A 15,643-nucleotide genomic window follows, 5' to 3' on the forward strand; every position below is an offset into this window, starting at 1 on the left:
GCTAGATTCCAGTAACTAGTTAGTGGGCTACCTTAAGGCTACCTTAAATGTGAAACTATCCCTCCAGAGCCTCCAGATCTTTTGTTTCTAATATGTTTTTCAGTGGGGAATCGGTGAAATGATAAATGTCTGTTTGATTCCTGATATTTGTATGGTGTGCATCCCAGTAGGACAGAGCTGGGCTGCACTTGCTCTTCTTGGTAGAGTTTCCCACCCCGAGTGTGACCTAATTTCAAAATGGCTGCCGTCGGAATAAGGTGCAGTGAGTAGTGCGGTTATCGAGGACTTTATCATTTTGTAATTGAGTGAAATTGTCGGTGCAAAGACATGGACAGAGGTTCAAACAGTACAATAAAAAAACATACAATTAGAGAGGAATGTGCTTTACTAAGAATTGCAGTTATTGGAAAAAAAAAGTTTTGTTTTCATTCAGTGTATAGAGTTACTTCATTGCAATGCGTGGTGAATGTAAAATACGATTTGATTTTGTCTGTTATTCATACCTCCCCTTTTTGATATCAAACCCATTTTCCCTCTTTCCCTATTAGGTATTGAAGCAGCTGCCAGGTGGGGGCCCACATATCCGTGAGAGTTAACAAATTACATATTTGCCCTTTGAGGACCCATCTGCTTTGTGTATAAATAACATTTTCATATCCGTACAGTTCTCGCCGGTTGGCATTTCGGGTTCAGGGAGCCAGAGCACTCAGTATTGGATTAATAATATGATTGAACGCCTTAGGGTAAGCCAAGGAATAGAAGGATAAAAGAATAATAGAAATATGCAAATAGGGTTTATTATCGTCAGAGTGTACTTGAACTGTTGTGCAGGAGACCTGTAATCTGCAGTACATTGTGGCCTATATGCTGGGTTATCAGACAGGTGGTTCTGCATACTGAATAGACTCGCACACTTGTTTTATCCTACGCCCCAAGATAAAGAAAGCAATACTCGAAACCATTGATGCTTACATGACTTTAAAAACCCAAATGACTGGTTAGATAACACTGAGCCAGCACTTTCTCTCTCTTAAAGGAAACTAAATTTGAGGCTTAAAATCCACTTGGATTCAGTTTAGAATACTATACAATGACAGTTTGTGAAATTGAAAGTGAGATTTGGAATTAGCCTTATTTGTAGATCTACATATGAAATTGTCTCAAAAGCTTCATATTTCCCACCTTATCTTCCCTTCAGGACTGAGGTGGATTTAACAGTTACTGCATCTGGTGAGCTGGTGACCAAGTATAACTATAGATTACCAAGGTCCATGTCATTAGTCAAGTCAGAACATAGAGTCCAGTATCAATTTAATACGTTAAAGAAAACTAAATATCTAGGACTTTTCAATGCAATGTGGTTTTAATAGGATTAAAAACTTTGTAAGAGCATCATGAGTTTGATTTCTATAATCAGTTTCAGCTTCAGTAAGCTCAATCATTTCATACAAATTCAGAAAACAAAATTTAAATTCAGTTGTAACAAATCTCATAACTTTCAATCTAAGCCATTTACACACAGGATCTTTTGTCAAGTCTTTTGTCTTTTTTCAAGTCATCAAAGTGCGAGTCAAAGTCAAGTCCCAAGTCAGCAGAACTCAAGTCAAGTCTCAAGTAGCCTAATTAAAGGTGTGTGTGCTAACCAGTTACTCTGATTATCACCTTACTCCAATTAAGATAATCAGATAAAGGCATTTATATATGACAATAGAGTATTGCCTTAATTGGATTGAGATCTAATTACTAGTGTTCATGTAAATGTACTCAGTATGGGTAAGTTGGCTGTGTTGTGGGAGTTTCTGGTAAGTGTATTTATAAGTACTGTGTGCTGTTAGTGGCAGCTACTGCAGCCAGATGTTATGGGGGCAAAGTGTGTCTGACCCATTTTTTTATCAGTACAAAATGTGGTTGTGCATTTTATGTAAAAAAAAAAAAAAAAAAAGCAGAATATTGTTACGCTCCCTTATTCATCAGATCCTCTCTGATCAGTAATCTAAAAGTGGGCTTCAGTTAGTATCTGGGAACTCAAGGTGGCTCTAAGCACTCCACTCTGGTTCAAATCTCATCGCTCTGATTCTTCATGCTATTCATGCCATTAATCAAAGTTCGTCCTTTCCAGTCTCTTCTTTGTATTGTATAGAGAAGGCTTGATTTATTATGCAAGACCTCCCCAGGAGCATTTCAAAGTAGTTCAAGCCTTATAGTATTGATTCTTCATGCTATTCATACTAGTAATCTCAGCCGGTCCTCTGCAGTCTTCGTTGAATTGTAGAGGACAGGCTTCGTTTCCCTCTCCAGAGTTTCCTCAGGAGCACTCCAGAGCGGTGGACACCTGATACGTCTGAGTCTTCATCCTCCGCTTTATCTCTCTGATCATCTGACATACAGCCAGGGGGTAACAGCAGTACACTGTGGTCCAGTCCTCACACACACTTCCCTGTGAATAGACACACACACAATAACACACATATATGCAGCAGGAACACGCACAGAAACACAAAGCACACGAAGAGGCACAAACTCACACATACACACAGACATAAAAACTCACAAAAACACAAACACTCACACACCCACAAGTGAAAAGTGGATATGTGAATGCATGTAGTAACAAATAGGAAGGCATACATGTACAGAACAATTCCCCCTGGGCTCGGAGCAGGCTTAACACCTGTGTTGACATCTGTGAGCAGCAGTGGGAGTTTCCAGCAGCACTGTCTGTTGATTCGGAGCCCTGTGGCACACACACTAAACGTGTCTCACATTGTGTATTCATGAGTCTTAACTAAAAACTCAATGAAGAAGTGCTGATTGCTGCATACAAAGGAAAGCAAGAGAGAGCTTTCGCTTTCAGTGAGTGCACTGACAGAGTGATCTTGATTCTAGCTGATATTCAGGTTAAAGTTATATTAGGGATGTGCTGTTGACTCCGGCGGGGGGGCAGGAGGGTGGCCTAGTGGTTGGAGAGTCCGTCCTTCAGCTGGACGTCCCAGGGGTCAACATCTCATGTCTTCAAGCATCCACTATAGGGATGGGACGATATGCTTATCTCACAATACGATTCGATATGCAATATAAGGTTCATGATTCGATACAGCCACGATACGATGTAATAAGTAAAAGTTCAACGAAAGCAAAGTCTGACTGCGCAGAATTATGTTTATTTCTGAGCCACAAGTCTTTCTAGCGATGCCGCTGGCTTGCTAGAATGTAAACAACAATTTAAAAATGTCATTACAAAGTGCAAATAATATAATTTAGATGGAGAGCTTGAGAAATTGTGATGGGCAAGCAGTCTCATTTGTGATTACTACAGCAGAGTAAAATGGAGCTAATATCACAATTCACTTTTTTTTTGTCACATTTTTGTATTGCGATATATTGAATTTATATATATGGTATATTGTCCCATCCCTAGCATCCACCCTGCTCAAGGGCTCTTGAGCAAGACAATGAAACCCTACCAACTCCCCATGTGGATCTACAAAGTATTATGGACATCACTGTCGAATGCTCTTTAGTGAGGAATATTTCTCTGTTGAAAAATAAATTGTATTGTGTCAGAGTGTATATAGAGTGTTTTTTTTTTCTTTTCTCTTCTCTTTTCCCATATGTCCATATGTCATGTCTTGTTTGTGGCTTTACGTTCCAATTCTGTAGTTATTTTGGTCTCGTTGTGTTCACTTCATGTTCCTAATTATTTTGGTGTTGTGTATGTCCATCTGTATGATGTCATATAATAACAATAATAATAATAACTTTATTTCTATAGCACTTTTCTAAAAACAATGTTTACAAAGTGCTTTACATACAATAAAACACAAAAGCAGCAATAATAGAAAATAGGCATAAAAGGTAATATATGAGGTAGACAGGTACAACTCAACAATTACAATTAAAAACAGATCGAGCTTTACATAAAAGTGTGTGCCGAAAAAAAAAATATATATATATGTGTGTTCCTTCAACATCTCAATAAAAGAATCAATCACAAAAAAAACAAAGTATCACATTATCATTATTATAAAGCACGCACCTTCACTTCCCATTCCCAAATATCCTCTTATACATGAATAAACACACACACTCACACTCACCCGTATCTTGTACCTCTCCCTGATTCCGACTCGCATGGCGAAGGTGGATCCAGGCAGGAGAGGCAGGAAGAGACACTCTCCATACTGGTGGGCTATACTCAGGTCTAAACAGCACGGCACCAAGGCACCTAGAATACCTGCAAGCACAGGAATGAGACAGTGGTGTGTGTGTGTGTGTGTGTGTGTGTGTGGTTGTTTGGGTCAGACCGATGTATTCTCCAAGATATTAAACATTCTGTCAAACCCCTTCTGAGTTTTGTTTTCAGTCAGTGTTTTGTGTGAGAGTGAATAAATAATGCATGATGATGATTTATTGGTCTGTGTAGGAAATTTGTTTTGTAGAATCATCAAGCTGGTAATTGCAAATGTTGTACAAAGAAGAAGGATTGTTAGGGAGCCTTGAGTGGTGGAGTGCTTTGTTAAGCGGTCCTGCGGTTATGGGAATACAGTTTCTGGCTATGTGTGTGTGTGTGTGTGCGTGTGTGTGTGCGTGTGTGTTCATGTTACATGTGGTCTTGTCTCCACAGATGTCAAACAGGCCGGTGCTCCAGTCTCCTCCGGTCTGAGTGATGGTGGTGATGGTTGTCGTGGTGACACCGAGGCCGGGCTGCGTGAGAACCGGCTCCGGCACGGCGGGGATGTTCTGTGACCTCCGCTTATCATCACTTCCTGTGGCGAAGCCCCCCTCTTCCTCCTCTTCAAACACTGATGCTGAGGCTTTGGTGACTGCTGGCCCTGGCCTGAAATTAGATTTTGATGAAACGAGAGCAGCACTTTATTTAGATAGTTTGTCGATGGACTCTCCGCGGTTTGTCGGCCGCTGACATGCTACTGATACTCAGCTGCAGGCAGAGTGTTAAAAGAAATGGTTGCCAAAATGAGTCTGAAATTACAGTTTAAAAAAGAGATGTCTTCTCTTCCTGTAAGCGTTATATTGAACTGCTCAATTCATTTTCATTTCAATCGGTTTAATTCATTTAATTCATTCAGCTAATTTCATTTTCCTAGAGCAATTCCTTTTGTTGTATTCAGCTGGCCTCCGCCATGAAGTTTAAACAGCTACACACAATACCACAATTAGACTTTATAATTTCACCATTAGTAAAATATATGATACAGCATTTAAATTTGCATTCATCTGTTTTAGGCATTTATGGGCACCCAGTAAAACTTGCAATGCAAGCAACATTAGAATAAGCTTATTCCACTATTAAGGAGTGTCAGGGTTAGAGCTGCAGCAACAATAGATGTAAGAAATGTCCCTGTGTGTCTAGAATGATCATTTATCACAGAGAGGTGCTGGGGGAAAAGAAGTCAGAGATGAGGAGGAAATTAAGAATTAGTATTTTTTTCTCTCCAACAAGACAGGAGCATACAGACGTGAAATAAGAGAAGTGAGCCGTACTCTGTATAGCTCCATTGTAATTCCATACAGCGGTGACAACACAGTGTGCTGGAAGGGACAAAGAGACACTTACTGGTCTGTGACTGTCGTCTGCTCCATGACTGGAAGCTGTGTTGCTCGTCTTCCTCTCCCTGTCAGGGGTTTGTGTGTGTGTGTGTGTGTGTGTGTGTGGGTGTGTGTGTGTGGGTGGGTGGGTGGGGGGGGGGGGGGGGTGAGAGAGAGAGGGAGTCAGTAGGAATGAGGAGGAGGGAGGAGGAGGCGGAGGTGGGGTGAGACTTCCCCAGTGAGAGGCTGTGTGTCGGAGCAGATAAACCAGCAGTCGGATGGTTCGGTCAGAAGCTGCATGGTGGAGATAAGTGTTGTAGTTCTCCACTGTCTGAGACTCTACTATACCCCCCCCCCCCCCCCCCCACCCAACCCACACACCCACCCCCACCCCTCTCTAATACGCATGCAAATGCAGAGGGCGGATGCACATGATGCACATCAGCGTGCACAGACACACACGGACACAGATGTCTGACAGCGGCGTGCTGTTTAATACAATCAGGACACACACACACACACACACACACACACACACACTGCATAGAACAGGGTAAAGCTTTTATTAAAGAGAGTAAATCTATCCCAGAGGTTTAAGCTTGGTTTAGCAAGGCTCTTGGCCAAGGCACAGATGATAAGAGATAGAGAGAGAGAGGGAGAGAGAGAGAGAGAGAGGGAGAGAGAGAGGGAAAGAGGGAGAGAGAGAGAGAGAGAGAGCACAGACACAAACTTGAACACACACACACACACACACAGCCAGAGAGGATATGGTTCAGTGGGTCATCCTTACACAGCTCTGTAATTCATAATTTATTTATAGGAGTGTTTGTAGACTTTTATAGACATGTACTCCACAGCTTGTACAACAATATCACAAATCAAGTAGCTGCGGGTAAATGAAATCCATTTGTAAAATGGTTTTCTCATACACAAAAGACAAGAAATCAAGTCTACTAGTTTCTTTGACCCATCGCATTCAGAGACAAATTACTCATATACTGTGCATTGTTTCTGTTGAATACATTTGTTTAAAAAGAAAATAAATGCTAAACTCACCCTAAAGGCAGAAACACAGGCCTCTACAGTGAAGAGCTTGGTATAAACCAGGAACTGAATGTTGCATCTCATCTAACCAAAGAAACAGCTGTACTTCACACTCTGAGGTGACAGTCTTTATCCATGCATTTCCTGTGCTCTGACTTTGACCTTTTAAGTCCGGACTGTGATAGATAGCGAGAACGAGAGTGAGAGCAAGAGAGAGAAAGAGAAAGAGAGAGAGAGGTACAAAGATAGAGACGGGGAAGTGAGGCGAACTTTACGTGGTGGAAGAACACGTAGTGAAACTTTTGTGGCTCTGGAGGCTCAAAGAGTTCACACACATGAAGACTTAACTAGTTAGTTAGTTAGTTTATTGTCCTCAGAAAGGACATTGTTTTTGCAGTTAGTGCACACACGAAAACAGTTCAAAGACATGATGCAAAGTAACAGAAAAAAACAAAAACACAATCAGTAACAGAAACCCAAAACACATTGACATTGTACAGTGGTACAGAGACAAAAACATACTGACATTGTACAAACACGAACAAAAATTGAATGTGTGGCAGAAGGGACAAAGCTCTTGCTGAAGCGGGCCCTCCTGCACATGGGTACTCTGTATCTACGACCAGAGGGAAGGAGGGTAAAGTGCTGGTGAAGTGGTTTTTGGTCCTGTGCGATTATGTGTGCTTTACGGGTCAGAGTTTTGGTGGTACGGTCGGATAAGTTGGGAGTGGGAAGACCGATTAATTTGGTGGCTGAATGATTTTTATGATTAGCAACTGTCAGCATGTTGAAAAAGCAGATGGCACCATACAGAACTGGCTCAATGATACGGTGATACAGTGGGAGGAGAACTACAACAGACTCTTGACGCTTGACTCAGAACTGGGATGAATATTTAGTATGTGAATATATTTTGCATTTAATCTCGACCAGGGATGTAGTAAAGGGTAAGCCCACCTAAACTCAGTTTACCCACCATCTTACGTTGACAAATAATATTTATGACATAAATTCATAGTATACATCATAGGAAATAGTCTCAAACTAATGGAAGTTATAGGAGGATAGGGTCTTTTTAGGCAGAAAAAGCATACATTTTTGCTTTTCTGAAAACAGGTGAGTTATGTTTGATTACCGGTGATTGTTTGACCTATGATGCTCATAGTTTACATACCTTTTACCACTACATCACTGATATTAACCTTGGGTGGAGAGAATGACGTAGTTAACATAGTATGCTGCCCCTACAAAGCCACTAGGGAAACTGAGAAAAATGTATTTACTGCTTCGACTCAGGAGTTGTTGGTACAGAGATAGATTGTGTATCATCAAATAGCATTCACGGGTAAAAATTTGGTGCATACGGTATGAAATGCAAATCTTGACTTTTAAAACAAAAGTATTTACTGCCGTTTGCCTTTGTAGGGCGATATATCTGAAACGTGCCTGATTTTACTTTTGAGACACGAGCAGCCTCAAATATCACTTCCAAGTTGAGATCTGTCGTGGTGCAAGCACACAAGTCTGTTTTCAAATATTTGGTTTGAGCTCTCAGCCCATTCAGCAGCAGCTCCAAGTCCTTGAGGTTAAGAGCAACTGTGGACCTGAAGGATAATGAGTAGTTTGCTTTTGCCAACATTTTATTTATTCATTCCGTCTTGATGGCAATATATTGGGTATTCTGATTGTTCCTCCTCTCCGTATCCCCACTCCGAACCAGCTGATAAATATTGCATTTAGGCATCTGTATTAAAAAGTTTTGAGAAGCGGTACCCATGAGCAACACTGTAGAGAGCCATTTGCTACCTTACGGCTACACTTTGTACACAACTCCTTTGTCAGAAGAGTGCTCACACTGCAAGATTATCCACACAATAGGGGCCGAGATCCAAAGACTTTGCTGAAACTTTGACAGGCTGTGAGACGCGTCTTATTCTTGCGGGGGAACGCTTGGCTTATTTACATCCCTAGAAGAAATGAAATACAGCAGGGCGAGGAAAGAGAGACAACACCGAGTGACTGAATATTTCATAGGTTTTATTATTTCATTGGAAAAGCACAAGTTAGACAACCACCATCCACTGCTAGAAAATAGAAAAGCTGTCTGACAAGCTCTCTGACAAAACATTTGGGAAAGATATGCCTCGACTTGGATGTATAAAACAACAGGGTAGACACGGTACCATCTATATGAAGCAACAGGCGTTCAGGAGAATGCACAAGCAATCTCACCATGTAATGACACAAAACAAGCAGTTTGCCAAAAACACAACAGGATGACACGGTGGCAAATGTTCAAATGTGTTTCAGAAGAGCTTTATTTTATCCCTCGTCTTCGAGATCTTCACACAGACAATTACTGAAGTTTAGTCAATTTTGTGTTCATTTAATATGACAGACAGACAAATGCTTAACTTACACTTTATTTGGATAGAAGATGAGAAGACAGAACAGACTACAGATTCTGGTGTTATCCCCTAATATTACATGATAGAAAATGAAAAGTCAAAACTTAAAGGGAAGGTTTGGGAAATTATAGGAGTCTGTCATACTGATCACCAATTATATGATGATCCCTATTTGGATATTTAGAAAGTTTTCACGCCAGAGTTTTTGTGTATTTGACACAAGCCCCCTGCTAGGATTTGTTAGCAATCCTAGTTTAAGTCAAAAAGATATACTACGGACCCATTATTCTCAAAATCGGCTTCTAATCGGCTTCTAAAGATCCTGAACCTTCCCCCGTTTTGTGCATACCAAATTCAATTTGTTGCCAGACCTGAATGCAGAGCTGCAAGTGGCTTTCAAAAAAGGAAGATGGAAGCCTAACCTTTTCAGGTCCCATTTGTTCCAGATATTCCCTGGGGCCACATTCAGCAGTGAAAAGGTGTGAAATATAGAGAAATGTGTCTTATGAAGCCTTATATATCTGTCTGGTCCAACACCATGTAGAGTTGCAGACTGTGTGAGTATAGAAACATACAAAACACATATGTACACACTTCCCTATCAGCATGAATTTGTTTTGAAGTTATGAAGGCAAGAATTGTTTTTAGGTCCTTGCTGTATGGCACTGAGTCAAAATGACCCATGTTATTGTAACATTTCATGATGTGTTTGACCCTTTCCCAACACTGCTGAACATGCCCCCACCTCTATGTGTGTGTATGTGTGTGTACGTGTGTGTGTGTGTGTGTGTGTGTGCGTGTGCTTGCATGTATGTTACTCTAATGAACCAGATAAACCAGAGTGTCCCCTATATCCACAGTGAGGCCATTGTCGGCCAGGGTGACCCTCTTCTCCTCCAGATGAATGTTGAACACAGACTTGTTGGAGATGGGCAGTTTGTCCTGCTCCTCGCGTCCCAGGACGGGCACCCGGCGAGGCCCCAGCACAGGGTCCTCATACCGCATCAACTTCACTCTGGACAGGTCTGGGAGGAACAAGGGAGGGAGGGAGGGAGGGAGGGAGAGAGAGAGAGGAGTTGGAGGTGGAAGAGAAAAGGTAAGAAGAGGGAAGAAGGAATGGTGGGAGGGAAAAAAGAGACAGAGGGAGGGGAGAGGAGGGTGGCAATGGAGATAATGAGTGTAAAGAGGGAGAGAGAGTGACAAAAGGAAGTAGGGAGGGGGGCAGGAGGGGCAGGAAGGTGGGAGAGAATCAGGGATGGAGGGAGAGAGTGAAGAGGAGGGCAGGCTAGTGAGCAAATTGGTTCACATGCTGTACTTTTTGCAAACTGCCAGCGCCTTTCTGAGGCGGCTGCAAAGCAACCACTCTGGAGAGGCGCTGCACCTGGAGTCTTTTTAGGCAGAGCACAACGCTTTCTCAAGTTGAGAACACTTCAACTTTTTAGAGGAGCGCTTATGATGGCGATCACAGTGAAGAAGAGGCTGTGTTTCACGGTACGCAGGCAGCTGACAGTTTACAACAACAACAACCAGAATGAAAGTAGTAGCGATAAAAAAAGACTTTGTAATCATTGTTACTCTGGTCATAAAGAGTCAAAAAAGAGCTGCTTTTTCCCCCCAGTGCTTGTACCTTTTTTTCTAATATTATTTTCATGGCATTTCTGCTTTACTGGACAATTTACAGTTAAGACGGACAGGAAAGATGGGAGAGAGATGGGAGGGGTGACATGTGATAAAGGTCCCAGGCCGGATTCGACCACAGGACATTACAATTACATGATATGTGTTTTAGCCAAATGATCTGCCTGAGGTAGCTCTTTTTCTACAAAAAAGCAGAATAATGTGAGCATACCCATACTGTATATACTTTGAGCCAACAGTTCTTAAAAGTTTCACCCCCAGTTAAGCAAATTTTTCCCCCTCATTGGAACACATCACTCTTGGTATATGGAGAGTGGGGATCTACCAGAAACAGGCCCATTTTATGTTCAACCTATAGTTTATGAATGTATGTTGCCTACTGACCTTTGATGAGTCTGTTGACCTTGGCCAGCCTGCGGACGATGGCGTCTCTGCTGTCCCCCTGTCGGATGTCAATCTTTGTGGAAAACAGACCGTTGGACGGCTGGGGGTTGACAAAGGACACACACACACCAGGCTGGGGAGAGAGAGGCACAGCACACACACACACACACACACGATAAAAATGACAATTTCGGTGGATAATAGCCCATTTGGTTAATCAGGGACACACACAGCTGCAGAGAGAGCACACACTCAAACACCCACAGAGACACAAGCATGCATGCACATACCGCAATTACACAAAGAGCTTACAAATTTAACTCTTGAAAACTGATAACTGGGTGGCAGACAAAGTAGCTATTAAAAAACGGCAGGAGCTTACACCTGTCCGCCCACACATGCATGCGCACACAGACAGACACATATACACACACACACACGTATAGCCTCCTTTGTGAACAAGCAACAGCTGATAGAACAGCATCTACCTCTGATCTGAAAACGCTGAAAGGTTTCCCTGGGCAACAGTCCTCCTTCACTTTGTCATCCGCCTCAGACGCAAACAAGATGTCTATCTGGTCCAGCTGTGGAGGGGGATACGAGAGAGACAGGGAGCAAGCTGATCAGTCCTGTCCAACAGGGAGCGTGTATACAGGTGTGTTTGGTATTCACACTGGCAAACGGTGATGGCGTTTACTAGACACCTGGAGCGATCAGAGACCTGACAGCTGGCTTTACGCTAATCTATCCCACATCCCCAACCTGGGATGTCATTTAAGTGTGAGAGGGAATAGAGTGGCAGGATTTCAGTCTAGTCAAAATATGGTTTACTTTTATTCAAGGAGTGGCACACCATACTGCAAAAGAGAGGGAATAGGAGATTTTTTACATTGGTTTAGTTTTGTTCATGGTTTGCAAACTACATCACCCATTTTTAGTCTGCTAGTGTTTCTGTGTGTCATTCTGTATTTTGTGCCGCTGCCATCTTAAATTTACTGGCCCATGAACTATGATCTATACTATAGAGGAAATGTGGGAATTGGATTCAGAAAACTGTACTGCTGTGCACTGAGGTTTGTACACACAACTAGTATTAAAGGCTTCACTGACTGACAACTGAGTTCAGGGTTGAGCCAACTGACAATCAAATATCTCGTTCTCATTTTTACAGAAGGCAGTGGAAACCAGACGGCTTTAAAACCCAAGGAGACCTTTGGAGTAAACCGACAAACTCTAGTATGCCACAGCTTGACTTTTATGCAAAAAATAAATGGAACCCAATTAGGTGAACTTGTCACTTAACTGCTCAGATTTGAGTGGAGCTTGGGTTATAAAATACTGCTAGAGGTGAGTTTTTCCTAAGCTCCTTGGGGTTGAACAAATTGGTAAATTTTACTCTTCCATCTATTTTTTTTTTTTATTGTTGATCATTGTATTTTATCACTGTTTTTAAATCACTTTGCTTCTGTGTTTTATCACTGTGCAAATACACAAAGCTAAACATGGTAGAAAATACTGTTGTTAGGAATCTATTATTATTATTATTATTATTATTATTATTATTATTATTATTATTATAAATTTTGGCCTTTTGTCAGGTCGGGCTTACAAAAATGTAGACTCCTCAGGCTTGGTTTGGGTTGGGACAGACACTTTTTGGCTCAGAGTGCAGTGGGATCATATAACGTAACATACCTCCAGAGAGTTGGTGAGGTAGACCAGGTTCTCCATCAGAACCGTCCGCTCGTCAAACTCCAGCTCCAGATCCAAAACCCTGGGCCCGTTCTTCTCCAGGCTCTCCTGTGGAACGCAGAGCAGAACCACAGAGATACAAGCATGAGTGAGTGAAAAAGAGTGAATGAGTGAGTGAGTGAATGAAAAAATAACCTAATCTTTCCTGAAGAACACAAAACAGGAACCAAGTTGATATCATCAATATTTATGGTTTCATTTTACACAAAGCCAGCAGTTAGAAGAACAGAAAGAATGAGAATACTTCAACCACCCACAGAGGGAATCAGTTTTTTAGTTTATGGGCCAACGGCAACTGCAAATTCAATGTTACGCTGTTATGCTTTAATCAGGAGAGACTCAACAATTATTAAAAAAATAAAATAAAAGAAATAATAACTAAAAACTAGTTTTGTGAACACAAGATGCCACGGTCCATGCCAAAGCAAACCTTCAAACAAGAAGAGCTGGGAGGGAAAACAAAACTTGAAAGCTGAAAGACCAGCTTGAGAGACAAACCATGGGCTAACACACAGCTCATCATTATTCATGACTATTTATTAGTTTCATTCTGTTTGATCATTGCAGTGAAACAACAACACCTGAACAAGGCCCTGAGGTACTGGGAGATAGAGTGACTCAAATTTTAATAAGTGTTGTACTTCCGATTATTTATTAGCAACTGGACCATAACTGTGTAACCTACTGGGGTAAAAGACACAATGACTATGGTGACACTTTTGTTTCAATGTCATATTTATCATCCCATCACACCAGAACAAATTCAGTGACAGGCTTGGACTAGGGCTGGGCGATAATATTATCAGAATCATATCGTCATGATATGGTGATTTTGGGATATCATGATACACACAATTCTGCTGCCTAAATTGATGACTACGAGCAATTTTTAGTTAAAAACTCCTCAAGGTATGTGAGGAATTTTATTGGAAAATTTCAGTTTTGTTTGACATTACACCTTAGATTACCATACGGTTCAATGGAATGAACATTAATTTGTATATTTAACGTGCATAATGTGATCCATATCATGATATATATCTATATCAGAAAAAAAATCAGAAAAAAACAGGCCTAGTCTGAACACACAAAAACTTGATATTGCTCATGCTCCTATTGGATCGAGAAAACTAGATTTGGAAGTGATTGGGCTCGCAATGTGATGATGACTCTACACAGTCTGGATGCAAACCAGCCAAAATGTGCATATGAACAATTTGAAGAGTGGGAATAAGTAAAGCGGGCACAGATTTATTGAAATACAGCCAGCTGGGGAGGGGGGAGGTGCATAGTAGGCACTTTCAGGCCAAAATGTGTGTACATTGCCATCATAAAATGTGTCATAAAATCCAATCTTTATAATCAAATCTCAAACATTTCACTGAAATGAGGAACATAAATGGAGCCATTGTCCACAGAAGTTGTAATGAGCAACCATGTGTTGAGAAGGGAGGATAGGCTCTGTCCATATTATGCTTTCACACAGATAGACAGACAGACAGACACAACAACTACACAGTCACCCCTTCCTCCTCCAGCCTTACCTTGATCATGGCTACAAAGGGCATGACTCTCTTCATGTATTTCTTCAGCTCAGGCAGGGCTCCCAGCTCGCTCGCTATCATCTTGTTGTCAGGAAGAACCCCGTTGTTGCTCTGGACAGACACAACGAAAACAGATGAGGACTGGCAGACATGGAGCAAGACAGGAACAGAGAGACATGCACATATTGGAAAACCATGGGATTTGAAATAAAACTCCTGTATAGGGACGGGACAATATGCTAATCTCACGATATGATTCCACACACAATATGGGGTTCATGATTCGACACAACCACGATACGATGTAATAATGACAACAAAGTCAGACATGTTGAGCCACAAATGTTTCTAGCAATGGCATTGACTTGCTAGAACGTAAACAATTAAAAAATGTCACTATAAAGTGCAAATAATATCATTTTGATGGAGAGCTCTCTTTTGTGACAATATACTGAATTTCGTCCCATCCCTACTCCTGTAAACAAATATTCCTGATCATTTCAGATACAAGCTGAATGGATGGAATGGAATGGAAATTAGTAATTATTTCAGTACACCATTATGCTATATAATGGATCCCCATTAAGAATGTGTGTGTGTACTTGCACTGTTGGTGTTTCCTCTGTGTTCTACTACAGCAGTGGTGCACCACTGCTAGAGAAAATGTGAATTTGAAATGCATTCTATCATCTGAAACTAAAATAAGTGTAAGCAATGATTTTATTATGATTAAACAACATTTTTAGCACTACAACCTCAATTTGGAACTTTACCTTAGACCCAAACAGCGACAGATACGGAGCAAAGCTATGAATGAATTATCCCGCCAACCAAGCACCACAGCTGCATAAAATTACAGAGGAAACACTGAGTGTGCATGTTTCTCACCTTGTAGTGCTTGCCGAGCAGGGACAAGGCGCTGTGCTGCCATGGAGGGTAGCTCTTGGCTACGTAGACGGTACAGTGGGAGGGCTTCGCCAGGGGCTTGGAGTCGCCTTTCTGTTGGAGGGAGAAAGCATAGAGACACAGAGAGAAAGAGGCGGAGGTGTACTTCAGATTAGCCTTCTTAATCAGTGCATTTAGGCACAAAAGAGTATTGCTGTCGGTGAAAAACTCTTCAGGGACTCAGAAAAACAGCCTTGCTTTTACCTCGATGACAATGCATTGTTGACATTATCCAATGGGGTTTTGAAAGGGTTTCATAAACCCAAGAGGTGGGAGAATTTTCTCAACCCATAGAGGATAGATGTAATCCTTCAATTGAAGTGAAAACTCACCAGAATCGGAGCTACAAGGTTTTACAAGTATTTGTACTTGGAGGCACTT

General features: G+C 41.5%; 2 protein-coding genes across 2 annotated transcripts; both read right to left on the reverse strand.

Moving 5' to 3' along the window:
* Window positions 1-616: 616 nt before the first annotated feature.
* Window positions 617-6,725, reverse strand: plac8l1 (PLAC8 like 1). Its single transcript, XM_071538335.1, has 5 exons — window positions 6,604-6,725; window positions 5,576-5,633; window positions 4,605-4,837; window positions 4,098-4,234; window positions 617-2,437 (listed from the first exon to the last, which is right to left on the reverse strand). Exons 2-5 carry the CDS (start codon window positions 5,599-5,601, stop codon window positions 2,306-2,308), a joined length of 528 nt encoding a protein of 175 aa, XP_071394436.1. The 5' UTR covers window positions 5,602-5,633; window positions 6,604-6,725; the 3' UTR covers window positions 617-2,305.
* Window positions 6,726-8,614: 1,889 nt separating this feature from the next.
* lars1b (leucyl-tRNA synthetase 1b) lies at window positions 8,615-15,316 on the reverse strand (the record flags this gene model as incomplete). Its single annotated transcript, XM_071538334.1, has 6 exons — window positions 8,615-10,024; window positions 11,022-11,154; window positions 11,510-11,605; window positions 12,717-12,821; window positions 14,318-14,428; window positions 15,206-15,316. Coding segments are annotated over 6 exons (762 nt in total), but the record flags the coding sequence as incomplete, so codon positions are not given.
* Between the last annotated feature and the right edge of the window lie 327 nt (window positions 15,317-15,643).

This window comes from Centroberyx affinis, unplaced genomic scaffold (assembly GCF_046629955.1).
Source record: "Centroberyx affinis isolate AG114_WGS23_722 - 3 ecotype Tasmania unplaced genomic scaffold, CSIRO-AGI_Caff_v1 ptg003258l_1, whole genome shotgun sequence".
NCBI lineage: Eukaryota > Metazoa > Chordata > Actinopteri > Beryciformes > Berycidae > Centroberyx > Centroberyx affinis.

Bases quoted from the DNA above. Each gene is read 5' to 3' on its own strand.
- plac8l1 (XM_071538335.1), bottom strand. From the start codon at position 5,601: ATGGAGCAGACGACAGTCACAGACCA. The intron at 4,838-5,575 runs GTAAGTGTCTCT...ATCTAATTTCAG, and splicing joins CAGACGACAGTCACAGACCA to GCCAGGGCCAGCAGTCACCA. The intron at 4,235-4,604 runs GTAACATGAACA...CTGTGCTTGCAG, and splicing joins CTGTGGAGACAAGACCACAT to GTATTCTAGGTGCCTTGGTG.